Source organism: Aquarana catesbeiana, linkage group LG05, assembly GCF_042186555.1.
Source record: "Aquarana catesbeiana isolate 2022-GZ linkage group LG05, ASM4218655v1, whole genome shotgun sequence".
NCBI classification, from domain to species: domain Eukaryota; kingdom Metazoa; phylum Chordata; class Amphibia; order Anura; family Ranidae; genus Aquarana; species Aquarana catesbeiana.
Genome location: NC_133328.1, coordinates 45,523,258 through 45,548,525, shown reverse-complemented (window position 1 = coordinate 45,548,525; position 25,268 = coordinate 45,523,258). Strand labels below are relative to the sequence as shown.

At 41.3% G+C, this 25,268-nt stretch overlaps 1 protein-coding gene across 1 annotated transcript in view; it reads right to left on the bottom strand.

Annotated features, from left to right (window-relative positions):
• The window catches only part of ITGA8 (integrin subunit alpha 8), a 239,603-nt gene that overhangs the window by 89,876 nt on the left and 124,459 nt on the right, over window positions 1-25,268 (bottom strand). The window contains exons 14-16 of the mRNA XM_073629668.1: window positions 22,222-22,267; window positions 20,512-20,628; window positions 1,375-1,430 (exon numbers count right to left, since the gene is read on the bottom strand). Coding sequence (XP_073485769.1) covers window positions 1,375-1,430; window positions 20,512-20,628; window positions 22,222-22,267 — 219 coding nt within the window. The remainder of the gene's footprint in view (window positions 1-1,374; window positions 1,431-20,511; window positions 20,629-22,221; window positions 22,268-25,268) is intronic.

Genomic DNA, 25,268 nt, shown 5'->3' with positions numbered 1-25,268 from the left:
ATGACAGTATCATCAGAGCCAAATGAAAAGGAAAGGATCACCAATAGTGCTTATATCAGCTTTATTTATCCAAAAAATGCTACTCATATTAGCAGGGTGCTTCAAGTGCACCGCACTCTTACTGCTTTAAAATCCATTTGAAATATATTCCTGACACTGCATCAGCCGTATGTCTAAAAAATCTCCTTCAGGGTATGAGTTCTGTGCCGTCCTGTTGTTCCTCTATTATGCGCTATGCCGCAGGGACACGAGGCTCCCTCAGGGGGCATTCTCCATGGAATTACCTGAGGAAGCCACATGTCTCTGTGGTGTAATGCGTAGGGGATGGGCAACAGGACGGCACGGAGCTTGTACCTCGAAGGAGATTTTTTTAGACATATGGCTGGTGCAGTATCATGGATAGCATTAAGGAGGAGGAACGAGGAGAAAAGGACATCTATTGCTCTGGTCCTGGAAGGACTAAAAAGCATTATTTGTTCGAACTCAAATGTGAGGTCACATATCATCAGGTGAGAGCACATTTGATGGGGGAGCAGGAGTGGTTTGAAATATCGTTACATTTTTTTGAGCACTAAGTGGTTAAACGCAAAAAAAAGTGAGAAGCACAAGGAGATATTTGTGCGTGCAGGCACGGCACTATTTATAGACTTTTTTCATTGGAATATCACTAATGGGACTGCACTCTTACTAATTTCCAGGGCTGTTACTGATTAAAATTTTCGTGTTCGATTAATTGATTTTTTTTAATCGATTAATCGACTAATTATGATTAATCATAACGCACATACAGATCTGTGTGCCCCAAATGCGGCCTTGCCTGTGTCCCCTAAATGCAGCATTGCCTGTGTCCACCAAATGCAACTGTGTCACATTGACCCCCCCCCCTGTTCTCGGCGGGAGCACATCGGTAGTGTACTACTTACCTTGCTGTTGTCCTCTCCAGCGGTGTCTTCTTCATACTTCCTGTTTCCTCTCTCCCGGCGCAATGGGAGAAAGAAAACAGGACGGAGGCACTTGTAGAAGGGGGGAGGAGTTACGGTGACGTCGATGTCCGTGACGTCACCGCATCTGGGACGGAACTCCCTGAGGACTCGGAAGCCGGCGGAGAGGTGAGTACCGATCAAAAGAATTTTGATCGATCAAAAAAATTAACGATTAATCGAGGAATTCATATTTAATTTCCCCAACCCTAGTAATTTCTTATCAATTTTTTACTATTTTATCTATTTATTAATTGAAATATTGGCACATTAATTGGCAACGCAAATTACAATGAAAACTATAAAAAGAAAAAAAAAAGCCAACCTCCTGGAGAAAATACAGATTCTCTGCAGCATAAGCCAACGAGCAGTTGTATGCAGTAAAAATACATACCTATATTTTGAGGAATGCCTTGTCCTGTTACTTGTACACAGACTTCCACAGTGAAACTAAGAACAAAAACAATAACCTGTTACTGAGCACATTCAGTAATCAAACATTATATAAACATATTCCTTTACTGTATTGCGGTACTTTCTGCAAACCTTCTGTTGCAGAGGTTCCCCTCAACCACACCTTATATTTATCTGAGCCCGATCTCACTCCAGTGATGTGCATGAGAGCGGAGGTTCTCTCGGCTCTGTACCTCCTCATTTGGTAGTTTGATAGCAGGGGGAGCCATCGGCCCCTGCTCCTGTCAAGCAGATCCTATGATGATGGAGCGGCTTTCTATGGGGGCATTTGGCGGGAGGTAGAAGTCAGGAGCGCCAACGAGGGAACCAAGAAGAGGAGGATCGGGGCTGCTCTGTGCAAAACCATTGCAGAGAGCAGGTAAGTATAACAAGTTTGTTACAAGAAAAACAGAAATAGAAGGCGGGCACACCTAGTGCATTACCAAAGATAATTTAATAATAAGACGTTTTTATATAAAAGTGGGTACTCACAAAATGCAACTGACAAAAGGCCATAAACAAAGTGCATGGGAATGCACAGAACACAGGGTACAGCTAATGCGTTTCGGGGGGCGTACCCCCTTCCTCAGAGCAAGGCTAGTCTCGTACACCATGGGCAAGCGCTTTTATAGGGAATGGTCAATTCCATCATTCCCTATAAAAGCACCTGCCCATGGTGTATGAGACTAGCCTAGCTCTGAGGCAGGGGGTGCACCCCCAAAAAGCGTTGGCTGTACCCCGTGTTCTGTGCATGTCCATGCACTGTGTTTATGGCCTTTTGTCAGTTGCATTTTGTGAGTACCCACTTTTATATAAAAATGTCTTATTATTAAATTATCTTTGGTAATGCACTCGGTGTGCCCGCCTTCCATTTCTGTTTTTATTGTAGTTCCTTTCGGATTACCCCATCTGAGGAAGGCAGCATCCACCCAGTTTTGGATACCATATATATCTTTCACACCGCCATTTTATCTGACATCTGTTACTCCACACCTTGGAAGACCTATTAGCGCTAGAAGTGACTGTGTTTTTCGTATAACAAGTTTGTTACTTTAATTTGATAATAGAAGGCTTTACAAGTACTTTAACAAAATGCAAGTTAACACGAAAAACATAAGAACAGCAAAGTGTGAATGGGCCCTAATTGGGAGGTATGTTTGAGTAACGAGCACCCTATGTTATTTGTAGAATTTATTTTTTCCACCGAATTTTACATTATTTATATTGTACAATTTAGTTTTTCACTACTTTTCCTATTCCAATTAGAGTCCTTTTACTACGGCATAGGCATTGCCCAGTTTTCAGTGTGTTTTTTTTTTCATGTGCCCACAGATGAATAAAAAGGGTCCAAATGGCTAAATTTCCCCCTGATGTAGCAGTCCATTCCTTGCCCGCCACAGCAGTGAGGTCACCACAATGCTGCTTCACCATGTTTCATCCAGACTGTGGCATGTTCGATACACAAAGGGAAAAGGGGAAGAGGAAATTCCATGTTCCTCTGCAGGAAGAACTCCATCACAGTAAGTGCAGCAAGTCACCGCTGTGGCCAACGCAATTACATCTCTTCTATGCACCATTAACGTATCTTTGGAAGACGCTAAACAAACCTCTAATCATAATGCAGTGAAGCTGAAGATTAACTTCCTCTTTGTAATGTGATTAAACTGAATAAGAGCTGACATCTGGCGGGTCTCATACCGCACTCGAGGACAAATTTCCTACACGCTATTAGGCATGATAATGTCAAGAACGTGGAGAGTAATTATCAGAGAATACCACGGCTCTCCTGAGAAATCAGGAATCTATGGGTAATTTCTCATGGGAGATAAATAGTGAACTGATTAAAGTACTAAGATGCATCCTGTTCCATGTTGTCTGATAACAGCCACCCAGTCCCATTCAACACTACATATTCTGCATCTGACTTAAATATATTTTAAAAGAGAATACCACTCTTTTGAAAAATGTAAACCTCTAAGGAATGATAGTGATGTAATAACCTATGTAAAGTGTATTTATTATTTATTTTGTTCAATGATGCCCATAAAGGCTTTTAAAATCTTAAAGTGAATGTAGACTATAATACCATAAAAATACAGTATTTTGTTATGTCTGTACAGTAGGGGCAAAAAATTACCTGTTGATCCCACCAGAAAATGAGCTGGTATACTAAAAGAAAAATACTATTGCTCAATATATGAGCAAGACTGAAGATAAGACTGAAAATACCCTATACCTTCCTTTTAACGTGCATTCTACTGCTCTAGTAGGGCTAACCTGAAGCGAAGACATTTTGGAAGAGAAATGATTGGAAAAGATGAACAGACAAAAAATAAACTCAGCGCTCGTTTGAGAAGATACCCTGGAGGTGTACACAGATCAAATAAATGTGATTAAAACAGTCTCTCAATAGGGGGGACAAAGAAACCACCCCCGGATTTTGCTGCAGGATTACTATCATGCTTGTTGTTTATGCTCCCTTTGTGAGTAGTTTCACTTTTGACTTATCATTAAATGGTTTACCAATACTGCACTTAGAGGCGCTGTGTTTTTTTTCCTTTATTGGAAAAGATGAAGATCCTTCTAGAATCATCATTTTAAAAACATAATTGTAATATTTACAAGAATAAGGAGTGTAGGGGGTTTCCCCTTTAGGTTTAAATTAGCTATTGAGCCCTTAGCTAATCTCATCAGATAAAACCCTGAAGTGACGAGTGTGCATATAGCTGGACACCATAATAAACAAAAGTGTTTGCTGATGGCATTGGGAGAGATTTACTGAAACTGGAAAGTGCAAAATCTGGAGCAGCTCTGAATAGAAACCAATCAGCTTCCAGGTTTTATTGTCAAAGCTTAATTGAACAAGCTGAAGTTATTGGCTGCCATACACAGCTGCACCAGATTGAGTGCTCCAGTTTTAGTAAATCTCCCCCATGGCGTCTTATTTCTTACAAAACTCTATAAGTTCCTTGCCCAACTTGGACTATTAGAAGACTGTCTCAGCCCGGGTTCACACATGTGCGATATTAGACATCGCATGTGATTCGCACCCGCACTGCGGTGCGAATCACATGTGATGTCTGTGCAGTGCGAGTTCAGCCATACAGTTGGATTTGCATTAAAAAAAAGGTGCAGGGGCTTTTTTTTCCCTGAACTGGAATCGGATTTTATTGGGCGTTCTCACCCATGCGATCCGATTCCTCTCCGAATTCACAGTTCGCACTGCGATCTCTGAACCGATCTGGGGGTGTCATTAACATTGTATGGACACCCACAGTGGTTCGCAGAGGGCAGTGTGAACTGCCTGCGGGAGAGATGCGGGAACCGGCCCTGGAATCGCGCTGGTAACCCGCATCGCTACAGTGTGAACCTAGGCTCAAGGTCCTTAATACATTTTAAAGAACTCTTGAACCCCAGTCTTCCCAGCGTTCCCACACAACCCTTCCCTCCCTTCCCCTTTCTGGTCCCATTCTCAATTCTCTAGCCTCTCTGATAGTTACCGTTCTCTGTTGGGTAACATTTTATGCAATCGTCTTATATGGAATTCTGTGTATACCTCTATATTACTGTAAGGTTCCTTCTTAGCTGTCAGAAAAAATATGTTACCAATTGTTGTATCTCCTTAGGCTCCATGCACACTATAAGCTAAAAAAAAAAAATCCAGAAAAACTCTGGATGAAAAATGCTGATAATAGCATTTTTGTGCCAGCTTCTAGTAGCATTTTAGTAGCATTTAGAAGCTTTTAGGAGCAGTTAGGCCCCTTTCACACTGGAAATAACACAATCAACGACTGTGTCTGTGATTTCGCGCAAAACCTCTAGATGAGCTAAATGATCAATAAACAATGAGACAATAATTGCATTGAGTGATAATAAAATTATGAATCCACCATAAATGTTAATAATATTAAATATAATAGTCCATGGGTGAATAAAACGTGACTTTAGTGCCGATAAATCAAGTGAAGTAAATGCATGAATAATATAAATGAAAGTGAAAGTGCACTATAACATCAAAAGTGCAAGTGCGTTGATAGGAGATCTGGTGACTTTCGTGGTGTTGGATACCCACTAGGGGCTCCCAGAACTCTCACCTTGTTGACACAAAAATTCAGCCTTTATGTATCCATTGAGAACTGTGCTCGTTCCAGTCCGATCGGTAATGTTGTTCTGGTGCGTCTATGGGGAGACGACGTTCTCTCCGGTATACGGACTCCACGATCAGATCTTCCAACTATCCAGCAAATGTCACTTCTCCATGTGTGTTCATCTAATGCGTTGTCAATTATTGATCAATATTTTTTTCCTTAAAGATGAACTTTATTAGTTGCAAACTGCAATCAGTCTGGTGAAAGGAGCAGCCATTTCTTCCCAACAAAAAGTAGATCTCCAACTTTCCAGGATTGCCTATGTCAACAGTTGATCATTGCTGTGCTGTGTAGTTTGCAACTAATAAAGTTCATCTTTAAGGGAAAAAAATATTGATCAATAATTGACAACGCATTAGATGAACACACATGGGGAAGTGACATTTGCTGGATAATTGGAAGATCTGATCGTGGAGTCCGTATACCGGAGAGAACGCCGTCTCCCCATAGACGCACCAGAACAACATTACCGATCGGACTGGAACGAGCACAGTTCTCAATGGATACATAAAGGCACTATTTTTGTGTCAACAAGGTGAGAGTTCTGGGAGCCCCTAGTGGGTATCCAACACCACGAAAGTCACCAGATCTCCTATCAACGCACTTGCACTTTTGATGTTATAGTGCACTTTCACTTTCATTTATATTATTCATGCATTTACTTCACTTGATTTATCGGCACTAAAGTCACGTTTTATTCACCCATGGACTATTATATTTAATATTATTAACATTTATGGTGGATTCATAATTTTATTACCACTCAATGCAATTATTGTCTCATTGTTTATTGATCATTTAGCTCATCTAGAGGTTTTGCGCGAAATCACAGACACAGTCGTTGATTGTGCTATTTTCAGTTTATAGGTAGTGAGTGGTGTTCACTTATTTCGATTTTGCAGCATTTCACTTAGAATTGTCACACTCATTTCACTTTAGTAGTGCAGAAGCCTATCTTAGGATACCCTTTCACACTGGGCTGTCCATTTTTGCTTGCTCAGCAGGGATCTATCCGCTGATACCTAATGAGGCGGCGGATGACAGGTCCATCTCTGCTCACTGTGCGGGGACAGACCTGTCAGAGCTCCACTCTACTCTATGAGGGATCGGGTGAAAACAGACCGCTTGTCCGTTTTCATCCGATCCAATCCATCAGACGGATGGAAAATAGGGTCTCCATCCATCTGCATTTAGCGGATCGGAGCAGATTGGATGTCAGCAGACATGTCACCGCTGACATCCGTTGCTCCATAGAGGTACATGGAGCGTCCGTTCAGGTCCGCCTGAAAAACTGACAGGTGGACCTGAACGGTCCGCATGTGTGAAAGGGGCCTTAGGAGCATTAGCATTTATTGGCATTTTTTGCAGTACATGAAGAAAAAAAGAAAAAGAAAAAGCTAAAAAAAAGCTGTAGCATTTAGAAGCAGTTAGGAGCAGCTAGAAGCATTCAGCATACTTTTCTGCTGGAAAAACGCTCCAAGAAACTCTACAAAAACTATTTTTTTTCTGCTCCTGGAAGCTGAAGCTCAAAAAATGCTAATAGCCTAAAGTAGTATGCATGGGCACATAGGATAAAACTATTTAGTTTCTAAGAGCAGAAAAAAAAAAAAGCTAATAACAGCTTCTAGGCGCTTAAAAAAAACGTTAGTGTGCATGAAGCCTTATACAATTGTAATTCTTAAAAACTTTTCTTTAATAAAATTATCGAAAAAGAGAAGAAAAAAGTTTGTTCTTAGTAGAATAAGCCATGATTTCCATCTTATGGCACGGGGGGGCTCCATAATGCTTCACCACTGAAAAGTATTGAGGGGCCCATTTTTATGCCGACTCATAAGCGTCAGTATATTTTCCCTCTTGATAAACATAAGCACCATGTTCCTTTAATGTGAACCTGTCTACATTGCCAGTGCTTCTTTTTTCAGCATGGGCTTTGGCAAATTCTAGGCAGGATTTTTTTTTTGCATGGGCTTTAGGAGAGGCTTCCTTCATGGATGATGCCCATGCATGCCATTCCTCTGCAATATACGCCGTAATGTGTCACGGAAAACAATCACTCCAGTTTGGCTTTCTACTTCTTTAGCTAACTGCAGTGAACTTGCAAAACGATTTTCTTCAACCCTTCTCATCAGAAGACGCTCCTGTCGAGGAGTTAACTTCCGTGGATGGCCTGGACTTATCTGTGAGATGGTTGCAGTTCCCTCTTTGTTAAATATTTGTATCACTTTTGATACAGTATTCTGACTGATAAGTAAAGCTTAGCTGAACTTCTTGTAGCCTTCACCTTTCTTGTGTAAAGAAATTATTTTCTTTCTCAGGTCTGTTACATTTCTCTTCTATGTGGTGCCATTGCCGACAGCATGATAATGAACTGTATGCTGGACACCTGTTTAATGAATAATTAGCCTCACCGTAGTTGAATTCTTGTTAATTAGGATTTTGTTGTCTAAAATTTAGCTTTCCTCCTAAAGGCCCGTACACACACTTTGATTTTCGGAATTCAATTGTGATACGACGACCTATCGTCCGCAAATCTTACCATTAGTACGGTGCTTTCGACAGCTGGTTTCACTTTTTCGCCAGACAAAAGCTGGATGTGCAGACTATAAAATTTTTGTCGGATGTGAACTCAACTTCTGATTTTCGTTTAATTGCTACAGTTTTCGTACGAAAAAAATCGTAAGAGCAAGACTTCGCATTCTCAGAAACAAAAGAATACATACAACACTATTCAAACACATTACATCACTTCTGACGTTGTATTCTGTCAAACGAAAATTCTCGTATTGTTAGTAACCTCTTCACTTTCTACATGAGACTAGCTTGCCACAAAAAATGGACGTTCTGTCGTTCGAAAATCAAAGCGTGTGTACGAGGCTTAAGACTTGGGGTGTATTCATTTTTGCAGCATGGACTTGAATGAATTTGTTAGGAAAAATACTTTGTGTGTGAAAATTATCACATTTTGGTTGCAATCAATGGCCCACATTTGTGGCAGTATTTTGTAATATAGTGTGCCATAAAAAATGTTGATTCTGAAAGGAAAGTAAAGGTTTTCTGACAAATCTATTGGGGTGCACTCATTTATGCTGAGCACTGCATGTGAACGTATTTGTGTGTATGCGCACACAAGTGTAAAAATTCTTTCAGCTTTATTTTAGTGAAGGAAGCGTGGTATATGTATGTACTTGTACATATTTCTGTGTATACATGCAAAAATACTGAAGGCCCCTTGACCTGCCCCGTCCTAAGGAAAGGGAGCCTTGACTGCTGGATGCAACCAAGCGGGGCGTCAACCCAATCAGGGAGTCGGAGTGGCTCCGTTGGGACTGGCCACAATGGCACAAGGTGACTGGGTGGAGCCGGAACTCTAGAAAAGGCTATGCAGAGGCATGTCCCACTACTTTCAAGAGAAGTTGACGTCACAAGAGTTGCCCACCCACCCGCCCCTTGTATTTTCATCACAGCTTCCTTGGCGGTTTTACCTTGCCAGCAATTGGTATTACTTTATGGGCTATGCCCTCAAGTTAATTACGGGGTCAGTTTAATGCCTGTCTCACACTGTTGGTGGAGACAGGCCTCTTAGACTATACGGTTTGGTTATAGATGCTCATGGTGTAACCGTGACCGACATGGTATTTGTATTTTGAAGGTTGTTATACTAATGCCCTGTACACACGATAGGATTTTCCGGTGGAAAATGTGTGATAGGACCTTGTTGTCGGAAATTCCGACCGTGTGTAGGCTCCATCACACATTTTCCATAGGAATTTCTGACACACAAAGTTTGAGAGCAGGATATAAAATTTTCCGACAACAAAATCCGTTGTCAGAAATTCCGATCGTGTGTACACAAATCCGAAGCAAAAAATGCCACGCATGCTCAGAATAAATTAAGAAACGAAAGCTATTGGCTACTGCCCCGTTTATAGTCCCGATGTACGTGTTTTACGTCACCGCGTTCAGAACGATTGGATTTTCTGACAACTTTGTGTGACCGTGTTTATGCAAGACGAGTTCGAGCCAACATCTGTCGGAAAAAATCCATGGATTTTGTTGTCGGAATGTCCGATCAATGTCCGACCGTGTGTACGGGGCATAAGATGTTCAATAAGGCTGTGGCCTTGCCCAACGTCCAACCTAAAGTGGTCTATGTGTCTTTTTGGGGGGCAAGGTTTTGTTGTGGTTTAAATAAGCGGGGGTTAAGACAAGACTAAGCTTCTCTGCAGTCATGACTGGAGACTCAGATTTCTGCATTTTCTTTCCTGATCCTGATCTGATCCTGCGCATGTTTATAAACTTGTGTGTACAGACACATTGGAAACAATGGTCTGTATTTATATCAGTAAAAAAAATGCTAGTATGCCTAAAAAAATTTCATTTTTAGGCAGCAGTGTGCAAGACGTCCCAGAATTCCTATTACCTAGCTCATCCCATCACTTAGATTGAAGAGCTGTTTCTAAGCTCATGAAAAAAAAATTGTGACCCCCGCAAATGAGAATGTATTTAAAAATTCCTACACAATTTGAGTTCAGTGTATTATATGTCACATTTGCATTAATCTAACACATTCCAAACCTGACATAAAGCATTACCTCACAAGACCGTGATTGTCCAAAAAGAAGTCAGGAAAATGATTTGCTCTGTTGGGCTACATTCCTAAACTGCACTGATTCACACGTCAACAAATTACTGTCTGCACAGCGAGCCTAATGCCTCTCATCTGTTGCTCGTTACGGTTCACATTGTGGGGATTCATTACACACAAGTGCCCTAACCTATAGTGACAAACTCTACATGTATTTCTTCTCTCTGGAATATTAACAAGCTAGAGTACCAGAGATTTGCTGATTAAAGCCAAACTTCATGCAAGCAGGTAAAAGCACGACAGATATGTGATCTGGCTGCAACAGATTTGTGTTGGCTCTGACGGTTTCATGATCCTGGTACCACAGACAGCGCAGTCTGGTTGGTGACTTAACTTTGCTACACATGAGTAAAGCAATGCAACTTGGTCACTGACCCTTCCCTGTCTTCCTGACTGGACGGTGAAAGAGAAGTACTACATTAATGAGGTCATGGCCTCTGCTCACTTTCTTCTGTCCTCCTTTCTGAAAACTCAGTGCTACAGTGCCTTGAAAAGTATTCATACCCCTTGAGATTTTCCATATTTTGTCATGTTACAACCAAAAACGTAAATGTATTCTGTAGGGATTTAATGTGATAGACCAACACAAAGTGGCACGTAATTGCAAAGTAGAAGAAAAATGATAAATGGTTTTCAAATTTTTTTACAAATAAATATGTGAAAAGTGTGGCGTGCATTTGTAATCAGCCCACTTTACTCTGATACCCCTAACTAAAATCTAGTTGAACCAATTGCCTTCAGAAGACACCTAATTAGAAAATAGAGTCCACCTGTGTGCAATTTAATATCAGTATAAATACAACTGTTCTGTGAAGCCCTCGGAGGTTTATTAGAGAACCTTAGTGAACAAACAGCATCATGAAGGCCAAGGAACACACCAGACAGGTCAGGGATAAAGTTGTAGAGAAGTTAAAAGCAGGGTTAGGCTATAAAAAATATCCCAAGCTTTGAACATTCCACGGAGCTCTGTTCAATCCATCATCTGAAAATGGAAAGAGTATGGCACAACTGCAAACCTACCAAGACATGGCCGTCCACCTAAACTGACAGGCCGGGCAAGGAGAGCATTCATCAGAGAAGCAGCCAAGAGGCCCATAGAAACTCTGGAGGAGCTACAGAGATCCACAGCTCAGGTGGGAGAATCTGTCCACAGGACAACTATTAGTCGCGCGTTCCACAAATCTGGCGTTTATGAAAGAGTGCCAAGAAGAAAGCCACTGTTGAAAGAAAGCATAAGAAGTCCTTGGCCTAAAAGCAAAACGCTATGTGTGGCGGAAAACTAACACTGTACATCACCCTGAACACACCATCCCCACCGTGAAACATGGTGGTGGCAGCATCATGTTGTGAGGATGCTTTTCTTCAGCAGGGACAGGGAAGCTGGTCAGAATTGACCAGAAGATGGATGAAGCCAAATACAGGGCAATCTTAGAAGAAAACCTGTAGAGTCTGCAAAAGACTTGAAACTGGGGTGGAGGTTCACCTTCCAGCAGGACAAAGACCCTAAACATACAGCCAGAGCTACAATGGAATGGTTTAGATCAAAGCATATCCATGTGTTAGAATGGCCCAGTCAAAGTCCAGATCTAATTCCAATTGAGAATCTGTGGTAAGACTTGAAAATTGCTGTTCACAGATGCTCTCCATCCAATCTGACAGAACTTGAGCCATTTTGCATAGAAGAATGGGCAAAGATGTCACTCTATAGATGTGTAAAGCTGGTAGAGACATTCCCAAAAAGACTTGCAGCTGTAATTGCAGCAAAAGGTGGTTCTACAAAGTATTGACTCAGGGGGGCTGAATACAAATGTACCCCACACTTTTTACATATTTATTTGTAAACAATTTAGAAAAAATTGATCATTTTCCTTCCACTTCACAATTATGTGCCACTTTGTGTTGGTCTGTCACATAAAATCTTAATAAAATACATTTGCGTTTTTGGTTGTAACATGAAAAAATGGGGAAAATGTCAAGGGGTATGAATACTTTTTCAAGGCACTGTAGTTTGGCAGTACTCTGCAGCCTTCAAACACTTTATGCTAATACTGAGTTTCTCAACGCGTTGGCCTGTTTGAGTGCTCATAGTGCATGTTTCTGAAGACATAATGACAAGATAATTGGCTTTTGCCAGTATCTATATAACCAGTTATTGATATCCGACTCTCTGCAATTCTATGGGACAGTTCACTACGCCTGAAATGCCTGAAAGCCTTTTTCCACAGAATTTTCTTTTAGGAGGTACAGTAGGTCTTTCCTCAATGCTCCCAATTGCAGAGCTTGGAACAAGCACGCAAAATGTGAAAACACATGTGCATAGCCAATTTGTACACACATACTAGGGCCAATTTAGACAAGAGACATTTACCTACCAGCATGTCTTTGGAGGGTTGGAGGAAGCCCATACGAACACAGAGAGAAAATTCAGCTATTAAACATATTGCAAAAGTAGACATAACTTTTTTACATTTCTTTTTTAAATTTCATATGTTGGTAAATCTTCATCTACAGTAACTCTTCTTCATTTTTTAATTGTAGCTAAATAATTGATTCCAAGCAGAAACAATGTGCGGTCATTGAGTTCTTGATGATGGAGGGGTGCAGGCTGTCCGACATCCACAGAAGGCTACAGAACATTTAACAGAGATAACACCATTGACAAGAGTTGACAAGAGTTGTCAATGGTTTCATCTCCATAAACATTCGGTAGCCTTCTGTTGATGTCAGTCTTCACCCCTCCTTCATCAAGAACTCAATGATAACATGTTTCTCCTGCTTGGAATTTATTATTTACCTGCAATGAAAAAGAAGAAGAAAAGTTACCGTACACCAATACATGAAATTAGAATGACCTATGTAAGTTGAAAAAAAAAGTTATGCCCACTTTTGCATTACCTTCGGTACAGCCTTCGTATATTAATGAATATGATAAAAATTAGAAAATAACTGTGGCATGGAAATACAAAGCTAGTGCACACTAATGATGCCAATACATGTACAGATCTAACCACCTGATAAATGCCTAATTTTAAGAGCTTAAAGTGAAAGTCCAGCCTATTCCCGACTAAGCTTAAATCTGCTAACAATTAACAGAATACTATTCTGAGAGCGATCTGGTCCCATCACATTATCAGCTGTCAGTGGGGCATCAGTTTAGAAGAGGGACAGAGATGCCCCATAGTAAGCCTATCGGTGACGGCACCCATAGCCATTGTCAGCTGTTTGGGAGATCATGTGGCTAGATGGGATCGCTCTCAGAATAGGTAAGTATAGACATTTTCCTATTATGCAGTAGATATAATAGGATTTAGAAGGGGGGGGGGGGGGGGTGATAGCAGGTTTAAGCTTAGTTAGCATTGGATGGAATTCCACTTTAAAGTATATTAAGTAGTTTTGGATAGAGAAAGGAATATGTCCCATCCCTTTACTTTCTGTACCAAAGACAAAGCAGGAAGAAAGAATAAAGCCTCGTACAAACGATCGGATTTTCTGCAGACAAAACCTCAGACTTTTGTCCGAAGGCGTGTGCCTGGATTTTGTCTTGCATACAAACGGTACCCAATTGTCGGCCAACAACGTAGTGACGTATTAGACGTACTACGAGCCGAAAAAGAGGAAGTTCCATTGTCAGGCACCACCCTTTGTGCTCCTTCTGCTAATTTCGTGTTAGTAGAAGTTTGGTGATGCCGCGTACACACGAGCGGACTTTACGGCAGACTTTGCCCGGCGGACGGGATTTCGTCGGACAATTCGATCGTGTGTGGGCTCCAGCGGACTTTGTTTTCTCAAAAGTTGGACGGACTTAGATTTGAAACATGTTTTAAATCTATCCGTCGAACTCGAGTCCGGTCGAAAAGTCCGCTCGTCTGTATGCTAGTTCGACGGACAAAAAGCTACGCTAGGGCAGCTATTGGCTACTGGCTATGAACTTCCATGTTTTAGTCCGGTCGTACGTCATCACGTACGAATTCGACGGACTTTGGTGGATTGTGTGTAGGCAAGTCCGTTCATTCGGAAAGTCCGTCATAAAGTCCGTTGAAAAGTCTGCCGGGCAAAGTCTGCCGTAAAGTCCGCTCGTGTGTACGCGGCATGAGTGTTGATTTGCGTTTTTTATTTCGCACTTTTCATTTCGTGCTTTTCAGTTCGTTTCTGAACGACCGTTCGTCAACCAGCCATGTTGCGGAATCGGAGGAGATAACATGTTATTTATTATTGGCCTTGGAGTTATTGCTTTGACCCAAGTCCAGTCTAGGAACAGGAGGAGGGGGATTTCCTGGACCAAAAATTGGTTGCTTTATTATTCGTGACCAATTATGTCATATGCCTTTGCTGCGGGAGCTCCAGGAGAATAATCCGGATGATTTTTGGAATTATCTCCGGATGATGGACCCCTGCTTTCACCAACTCTTGGCATTGTTGACCCCCTAGATTAAGAAGCAGGACACATGCATGAGGCTTATATTTTATTTTTCGGTTAAATAATGATTTGATTTGGTATATTTTCTATATTTTTGGATGCATAGAATGCACTTTTTGGTTAAATTCTATTAAGCGCTTTTTGGTTAAATTCTATTAAGCGCAACTTATTTATATACACAATTTTTGCACTATAGAGATATCTGATAGTTTTTGTTGCAGCTACATATATATATACACTTGAAATTTTAGCGCAGTATCAGTATTTACCTTATAGGTTAAATTCTATTGGCAGATAGCATGTCTAATTTTATTTGTTTTCTCTTTAATGTACAATTAAAAAATTGTGGAGAATAATTCTTGGCTATGTGTTTTACTTCAAATGACAGTTTGGGAGTAGGCAGTTACATTTAAAAAAATAAAATGTAAAATTGACAAGGGACACCAACATAGTTGTATCTTTGATCTTAAAAAATACAGGATAATGGTGTTGTGGTAACTTGCACCAAAAAAAAAAAAAAAATAACAAGCATAATAATATTATTCTTGATATCACTAGAAAAAAAAAGCCTTTGAAAATTCATTTGCAATAACTCCATCAGTATCACCAGCAAAGCAGCTTCATTATTATCCCAATAAAGAAGAAGAGAATGTGCGCTGCATTTGGAGATTTCATAATTTGCCACCTCATGAATGTTAATTCTCCATTACGGACGCTAGTTTACAAGACCGACCGCTTCTGGCTCGTCCTTGCTTCCGAGCATGTGTGTTTGTACTTTGGACTTTTGTCCGACGGACTTGTGTACACACGCTCGGAAAATCCAACAACAGACATTTGTCCACAGAAAATTTTAAAGCCTGCCATCCAACATTTGTCTGCGGAAAATCTGACAACAATTGTCTGATGGAGTGTACAAACGGTCGGATTTACCGCCAACAGCCTGACATCACACATTTCTGGCAGAAAATCTGGTCGTGTGTACAAGGCTTAAGAGTAAATCTGTGCAAAGTGAGGGGAAAGCCCCTCATAGGCCACTGTCCTTAGAACAGCTGTCTTCATTGGAAAATATGTCACGTTTGATATCTCTTGAGGTCCTTTATAAAAAGATAAGAAAGAAAACCCATAAAAATAAAAAAGGAATGGTTGGAATAAACAAACCCATTTAAAGTGGAATTAAACCCATATTTCCATCAACGGTCCCTGTCCCTCGTTGACATCTTCCGCTGGGTGCCGGTCTTCAGCCATCTTCATTGGCCAGCGCTGCATGATGTCACTCCAGTGCATGTGCAGGAGTCAGTCACCCCGGCCACAGTGTCGGTGATGTAAGCTGAGCTCCGCATTCATAGCAGTTTATACCGGAGAAGACAGTGAGCAGGTAGGTGTATTTTATTGCAGAAGAGACATTGAATGTCTCTTCTGCAATAAACAGCCTGCCTGCAAATGAATGGCAGGGATGCTGGTGACATCACTGCCCATATTTAGCCAATAAAAAATGATTAAACACAGTATGGACACGTGTCCATATAAGATCACTGATATCGCAAGCATGTTGTTTTACCTGTGCTGCGCGATATGGAATGCCCCAACCCGCAGCTGATTGTTGTGAAAAAAAATACATCTTGATGTTCTGATAGAAATTAGTTCAAGGGACGCCCAAGCTTATCTCTGCCAAAGGGCCCCATGCGGTCCCTAGGCCGCAAGTTTGGTACCAAGTGTCTATACTGATCAGCTATCAATCAGGGTACAAACTATTGTGGGTAGTGCCCAAATAATAGGATACATCATGTAATGCCGCGTACACAAAAGCGGACTTTTCGACCGAACTGGTCCGATGGCCTATCCGACAGACTTTCGGCGGACTTCCGATGGACTTCCGAACAAACGGACTTGCCTACACATGACCACACCAAAGTCTGACGGATTCGTACGTGATGACGTACAACAGGACTAAAATAAGGAAGTTGATAGCCAGTAGCCAATAGCTGACCTAGTGTTGGTCTTCGTCCATCGGACTTCCATACAGACGAGCGGGCTTTTCGACCGGACTTGAGTATGTCGGAAAGATTTGAAAGATGTTCCAAATCTAAAGTCCATCAGATTTTCGAACAAAAAAGTCCGCTGCAGGTCCGATGAAGCCCACACACGATCGAATTGTCCACCGGACTTGGTCCGTTGAACCAGTCTGGTCGAAAAGTCCATTTGTGTGTACACGGCATAAGAAATAGACCTTTTAGCAGTCAAAGCACAACTGACAGCTGTCTTTACAACATCCAGATATGGATGGCAGCATAAGAGGATGCTACGAATATTTACATACTGCCACATTCTTCGAGGGTTTGTGCTCTAGAAAGTAATACTTGTGTTTATTATCCCAAGTCCTCTTTGCCATGTGGATCACTGACTACCTGCCAGGTTTGCCATCACTGAGGTATTCGGGTTTGTTGTTTCTTGCTTAAAACATCAACAGGCAAATAAACCCAGAGCTTATTATGCTACGTCAATTCTGGAATGTCATGTGTCTATCAGAAATGGAAGACGTTTAGCTTTGGCTCGTTGAACTTCTTCTAGACTCCTTTGCGCTGTTCCGTAGTTTCCCTTACTTATACATATCTATCAGCGCTATACAAGCTACACAGCTGGTTCACAAGTACAGGACGATGGATCCCACGGGAGAGAAGAATTATGTGCCGGTTGGATTTAACCTACTAATCACTTTCAGATGCTGAATACAAGGTTACAACAACTACGACAGAGCATTACAACTCCATAATCTGAACCGACAATAAAGACCAACTCTCAGCAAACAGACTCTTAGCCACTGTCGTAAAATTCTCATCATGTTCTTTTAAATTCTGCAGCTCCAAGCAATTTGGGTATTGGTCTATCAGCAGATTCCAGTCTCAACAAAGGATTTTAAAGTATTTGACTACTAGGCAACATTCTTATTTTACATGATGTAATCATTTTGCCCCAAGATTATGTAGAATTAAAAAAAAAAAACTCTGTTACAGTACCAGTAACCGAAGGAAAATTCCAATAATACACTATATAACCAAAAGTATTGGGACGCCTGCCTTTACATGCACATGAACTTTAATCACATCCCAGTCTTAGTCCATAGGGTTCAATATTGAGTTGGCCCACCCTTTGCAGCTATAACAGCTTCAACTCTTCTGGGAAGGCTGTCCACAAAGTTTAGGAGTGTGTCTATGTTAATGTTTGACCATTCTTCCAGAAGCGCATTTATTGGGTCAGGCACTGATGTTGGACGAGAAGGCCTGGCTCGCAGTCTCCGCTCTAATTCATCCCAAAGGTGTTCTATCGGGTTGAGGTCAGTCAAGTTCCTCCCCCTCAAACTCGCTCATTCATGTCTTTATGGTCCTTGCTTTGTGCACTGGTCCCTGTCATTTGATGGAGGGGGGATTATGGTGTGGTGTTGTTATTCAGGGGTTGGGCTTGGCCCCTCAGTTCCAGTGATAGGAACTCTTAAGTTATCAGTGTACTAAGACATTTTGGACAATTTTATGCTCCCAACTTTGTGGGAATAGTTTGAGGATGGCCCCTTCCTGTTCCAACATGACTGCACACCAGTGCACAAAGCAAGGTCCAGCGGCACTTTGCTGGCGCTTCAGCGGCGCTGCCCATTGATTATAATGGGCAGGGGTGCTTTGGGAGCGGTGCATACACCGCTCCTACAGCGCCTTAAAGATGCTGCATGCAGGACTTTTTTGAGTGTCCTGCCAGCGCACCACTCCAGTGTGAAAGCCCGAGGGCTTTCACACTGGAGTGAGAGGAGAGGAGCTTTACAGGCGCTTTGCAGGCGCTACTTTTAGTGCTATAGCGCCTGTAAAGCGCCTCAGTGTAAAAGGGGTCTAAAAACTATCAACAAATGGTGTATTACATGCTGGTCATACTCATTCAGTCACTATGAGATTTGTTTCTGTGTTCTGCAAAAAACCTGGTTGATCCTGCTGTTCTCCCCTTCTGTCCATATCCCCAATTCAGCTAGGGATATTGCAGCTGTGATGGCAACTGTGCACATGCTCAGTTTTCTGTGAGTTTCTATGCTGAGCATTTCCTCCCCATCACATCTAAACAGCCTATGTGACCATAGAGTCACACACGTAGGTGTATAAAAGTGAAAATAACCACTCCCTCCCTCCTCCTCCATGCCCACAAAACAGCTAAACACAATAGGGGTGGGGTATTACATGTAGATTGATGGAGGCTTCACCTCCCTGTTATTCTGAGACACAGGCTGGAGGGGTGTGATACAGACTGTGACTGGCAGAAATCCGCCAACAACATGTTATTGCTAAAAAATATTATAGAATTTATTTCAGATATATATTTGTATGACAATTTAACAGTTTATTGATATTATTTATTTATTTATTTTACTCTGTATTCCAAAGGCTGTTTTTTTTGAACATGTGACCAGCAGCAGAGTACTAGTCGCTCCTTCTGCTTATGTTTCCCTACAGACAGGCTGGATCAGTTGTATATTGATTAGGAAAAGGTACTTACATTTTTTTAAATTAAAATAATGACACTGCCTTCATCCATGAACAGAAATAGAAGGGACAATGTAAGTTAAACAGTCTGTGTTTAGTATCACTTTAACCACTTGTCGCAAAATCATGTACGCAAAAATCACGTAATCCTATGCATTAAGGTGAAAAAACACCTGGCAGTGACTGGCCCCCCAGCTCCCCCATTTTACTTACCTGAGCCCCGTATTTCTGTCGGCGGAGACGCGCTCTCCCTCTCTCCACGGGGTCCCCAGCTCTTGATTGGATAGACTGATAGCAGCGCAGCCATTGGCTCCCGCTGCTGTCAATCTAAACCAATGACGCGAGCGCCGGGGCTGAGTCCGGTATTTGTGTCTTTGGACGCAAATGCTGGACTCGGGAGCCCCCCGCAAGGTAACCCCCCGGGATAGCGCTTCTCCTAGGGGGTTATCTGATGTGGGGAGGAGCCTTGAGAGCCGCCGAGGGACTCCAGAAGAGGAGGATCAGAGCCACTCTTTGCAAAATGAGCTGCACAGTGGAGGTAAGTATGACATGTTTGTTATTTAAAAAAAAACAAAAAAAAAAACGAACCCTTAAAATCACTTTAAATGTGTAGGTCTAGCTGTCACTGTCTTCTGAACTTTGAGCCACTGTTCTGGGACAAGCATGCAGGCAGTAAAATAGAACTAAAGTCAGAGCTTTTGCTCTGCATACTTGTTTCGGCGCAGAGACTCAGAATGTACTGAAGACACCGGACCAGCATGACATTTTTGGAAAGAAAAGTCAGTGGGTTTTTATTCATGAATATTTTGCAGCAGTGATATAATATTTCACCTGTACACTTTCCACAAATGAGCCTTTTGTCAACAATCAACAGGTATGTAAAATACTGGACATATATCATGACGTTGCATTGTACTTCAGTAATGGCAACCTCCATATTTTTTTTCTGGTTTCCTCCTGCCGACCTCATCATTACTGTATCCCAGAAGTCGACAAGAAGAACCAATGTGAGCTGTGGGGTTCCAAAGGAGATCAACCCTCTGAGAGCCCGCATATCTAGGTTCTGGGTGTTTTCAATAAATCCACTTGGTGAATGGATTGACAGGGGAGATTGAGGAAGGTAAGTATTGGTAGGTAGACTATAAAGAGAGCCTGATACTTTGCCCTGGGAGGGGAAATGCTGTTGGAATGGGCCTATGCATGGGGAAGGAGTGGTGGAAAACCATGTACTCCGATTGGAAAATCTTTGTTGTAGTGATAGTGATAAATATAAATAAGCCACCAAACTTCACCCACAAATGCAATATCAATATGCTGTCCACTTGGCCTTTAAGCAGCAAGAGCTTTAGCTTACCAGGTCACCATGATGTCAGAGGTGTCTGGGAGCGAGAGCTGGCAGTTCCTGACCTCAGGGTTCAGAATCGTAGGGTTGAGAAAAAGCTGAGCATCCACTGTAACTACAGGTCGGGCCCTGAGAGAAGAAAATACTGTATAATACACAGCTCAGGCAACAAGGTAATCCAGTCTTTAAGCTACTGCCTGCCAAACACTGCAACCATGCTAAGATCTTGTATTTATTTTTCAAGGAATGCCTGTGGAGCACCTTAGATTCTAGTCCCAGGCTCTGTACATGTAGCCACAACTTCTGCCCATGCTGAGATAAAAATCCTCCCCATCAGGACATGAAGCCCCACCTGCCATCATTCAATTGTCAAATGGCAGAACATGAGTTCATGAGCTCATTAAGATACAAACACAGGTTAACACGCATCATTACTTGCATTAAAATGTGCTGTGTTAAAGCGGGAGTCCGGCGACCAATCTTTTTTTTTTTTTTTTTTTTAGGTCATTGGAGACACTTTGCTAATCCCAAAATAATACTCACAGTTTGGGTGTAATATTTCCGCCTCTGTCTGTTTTCGTACTGAAGAATGACTTAAAAAATGTGATGCTGGCTGTTTCCATCTTGCTTGTGGGCATGTGAAGCCCACAAGCATTGATTTCCTAGATGCGGTGAATGCTGTTCATTCACAGCTTGTTCACACGCATGATCATTGTTTCCACATTGAATCTTGGGAAGCCTGACACTAAGCTCCCAGGAGACAGTGCGGTGCCGGGGAAAGGCAATAAACACGCCTACTCCCATGGGAGGAGAGACAGGAAGTGCCACAATAAAGTACAATATAAAGGTAATTACAGCGATAAAAAAAAATTTCGTGCAGCATTTGAACATCTATGCAATTAACTGAAGGGGGTAAGATTAAGTTAAAAATTTGAGTGGAACCCCGCTTTAAATCAGCTCATTCAATTGAATGGGCTGCCAATGTGCCACAACACAAAAAAAATCAGATGTGTACTATTTTTTTTTTACACCGCACTGTGTAGGTGTGTAGCCAGTCTAAAGAGTGTGGCATTTGATAGCTAAGTTAGTATCAGGATTAGACGGGGCCTATTGTCCACATGGGCTATAGTCAATATCCCATGTACAGCCTGAGCCTAGGATCCAAAGGGCACCACAGCGTAAAAGAAATTGACCTGAAGACATCTGGAAAGTGACAGTACTTCAGCATTATTTAGAAACATTTTAGGCCAGGTCAGAATCACTTTAGGCCTCATACACACTATTAGATTTTCTGCAGATTTTTGTCTTCAGATTTACCAAAACCATATAATATGAGGTCAAACTTTAAGAGTTTAAATTTGTATGCAATCAGGCAGACCCCTGCACTACATGGTTTTGGTAAATCTAAAGACAAAAATCTGCAGAAAATCTAATAGTGTGTATGGGGTCTAAGGCTAGCCTCACTCTATTAGACACCATGCATGCATTAGCATGTTGCTTTGACATTCATTCTGAATGACATGCCCATTCTTTCTTGCATTTCAGTGTACTGTAATGGGAAAAGTAGTGGAGGTGTGTCTTTTGGTGCGTTGGAAGCCCATTCAAATGAAAGGGCTGACTTAACGCAACACACGTTAACATGTTAATGCGTGTACTACATCAGATTGGCAAGATATTAGATTTGAGCTGTAGGCTGCTTTGTAAGGGCTTTGTAGAACTTACCTGTAAACTGCTACTTTTTCTACACCGAAGGCTCCAACAATGAGATCTGGGGGAGAATCCAAAAGAAATAAACTTTAAACTCTTACAATGGCAAACAATAATCCACTTTTACATCACAGTGGCCAATAGCAGAGGAACACAAATCACTTTTCCCTGATCCCCCCTCTGGAGCTGAAAGCTAAAATCTGATTGGTCCCTGAAGACTATATTGCAATATTAAATATAAAAATGAAATGTAAACAATGACATTAACATAGTTATCTGATTTAGGCTTTTTTTGGTAAATGAAATACGTAGTGTGTATTTATTATACTGTATGTGTGTTGTTTTTATGAAGATAGGGTTATGTGAGGTATGTTATGCCTTTTATGAGGGGGCTGCACCTACATCTCATTTTATGATCTTTATTGTAAAATGATAATATTTTTCTGATTTCTGATTCTATTTCAAAAAGGTGAAGAGCAAAATGTTAACTTTGAACCTTACTTTTGCTCTTGGCTTTGCCTTAATAAATTAGTCAATATATTCACATATCTATGTGGGCTGCCAATGCTGCCATCCTGAAGTTCCTTGGCTGTCTTGCTGATCCTCTGACTTCATTGAATGCATATGAGTCACTGATTCTTGACACATATGCCACCAGTGAAGTCAGGACCTTGCTGTGGCTTCAATGACTGCATATTTATTTTGGATCAGTGATTAAGGAAACATTGAAGTCATTGGATCAGCATGACAGCCAGTCAGGAATCATTTTCAAACAGATGAACAAGAAAAATCTTCTGCGCTCAAGTGTGGTGTTCAGAAACCAATAGACCTTCACTGTTCCACTCCAGAGATTCATTAGGCCACAATGTTTTGCTGCCCTCTTAGGACTGTAGGAGCCTTTATAGAAATTAACTAAGAAACAACAGAAAGAGGGCACACCAGCCTAAATCAGAGATGTCAGATTCACTGCACATTCTCTCTTTCATGGGAAGAAGCCATTGAGGCATACTATGACTGACACATTTCAAGGGATGTTCTTCATCAGAACCCTCTGTAGTACACCTAAATGACTTCTTCCCATTAAGGCGAGTATGTGCAGTGGATCTGACGTCTCTGGTTTTGGGATTTATGGATGAGCTTACATACAATTGTGTTTGTGAGTATAAAATGTGTTTTCATGTTATTAATAAATAGTTTACAATAAAAAATGCACTAGTGTGTGTTTTTTTAGGAATCATTTTCATAAGAGGCCACCAGTGGCAGCCTTTATATAATCTTAGCACAAGTTACATTCCTGGGGCTGTCAGCTGAATTGAATTGAGATCAAATCAAAGTCACCCATGCTAGGTACCTTGGGGTTTGGGGCCAATGGCTGGACCATGCTGATCACCTGAGCATTGACCACTTCCTTCTTTCCCTGTAACTACAACCAAACGTTGTAAACATACCATTATTTTGCTCAGCCTATTGAAACTTAGTGAGCTTTCCCCCCTTTTGTCTCAGGTTGCCGAGTATTGACTGACAGACAGAGGACTCCTCAAGGGCTTATCAATTTTGTGGCGCCACAAATCTGTAGTATGTGTCCTTTCATGAAATGTCCCCACAACCCTCATACCCACATCCTCTTTACTTTTGACTGTGCAGAGCTTCGATCCCTTTGGTGTTGTTCTGAGCCTGCACTGTATTCCAATTTTTCTATTCTGTATTTCCGAAAATTCAATAAGACTTCTTTTAAAACAGTCAACTCCTAGTCCAAGATGGTTATTGTCAAGTTATTACTTTAAATTTGAATTCAATTGAATGTGAGAACATAAATTCAGCTTCAAATAACTCACTGATACCTAGTTAACTTGCCCTGTGGGCTGTCTAACAAATATTAAAATTATAACAAATTTCAGTGTTCATTACACAAAAAAATGACAGAAACTTGGCAGGGTCTGACCTCTGGAGCAAACCACAAAATCTTGTAGAATAGGCAGGAAGGGGAAGGGTCACTGTGAAGAACACAAGAGACGTTCCACCATCAACAGACAGCCAATTTACTGCACTTTCCTGTGGCTTTTCATTGCATCTCCCTACAGCAGATCTTTCCAAACCATAGAGGGTAACACATAAAGTCATCACCATCTGGTATTTTTAAAGCATTTCTAGGGAAATTCTATCAATTAAACATGACTATTCTCAGATTGTGCCTCTATATCCATAGGCGTTGTAAGCACGCAGCCAAGAATCACACCGGACATCGAAGACTGTTAGAAATGACATGTCCGCATAAACCCATGTACTAAGTGGAAAATGCTTCCTGCCTGATGGAAAGTGTCCAAAAGCAGAACGATTTTCACAGATCAGGCCTCAGGCTTGTCTAGTTACAAGGAAACAGATTTCAGTGTTGTGTCTGCTAAGCACAGGTGTTGATCAAAGTTTATTATTATAGAGTAGAACAGTTGGCCTTATTTACAAAAGTGGTGCACGCAGAGCAGTTTCCTACAAAAAACAATCAGGTGTGTGGTCTTCATCTCAGTAGAGGATGACAGTTGGAAGATGATTGGTTGGCATGGGCAGCACACTTTTTCTATCTAGCGGCCTGATGCTCAATTCACAAAGCTAACACACAGGGTAAGTATACTTATTTTACAAAAATCAACTGCTTTTTCAGCTGAGTTCAATGAGGCTGATTTGCAAAATTACAATTACACGATTAAATTATCCTTATGTTAAAGCTTTGTAAATTGAGCAGCTAATCTTAACGCCCGTTCACACTGTGTGAGTTGACGTGCGTTTTTTTTATAGGTTGGTAAAGAGCGCAGTTTTTCTTCCACGGAACTTCTTATCTCCATTCATCACGAAACTAACAATAGGACATTCCAGTGACAGCAACTGTTGCTAATTCCCTGGGAAATCTGAGACTCATTTAAAAAGTAATTATCATACAAAAATAATAATAATGACTTCTACTGAAATACTGATACTGCAGACATTTGCCTTTATATGGTCACAGAATATGTCTGGGACTTCTTAAAGTAACTTTTGACAAGGTTAGTAATTTACTTAATTTAATAATA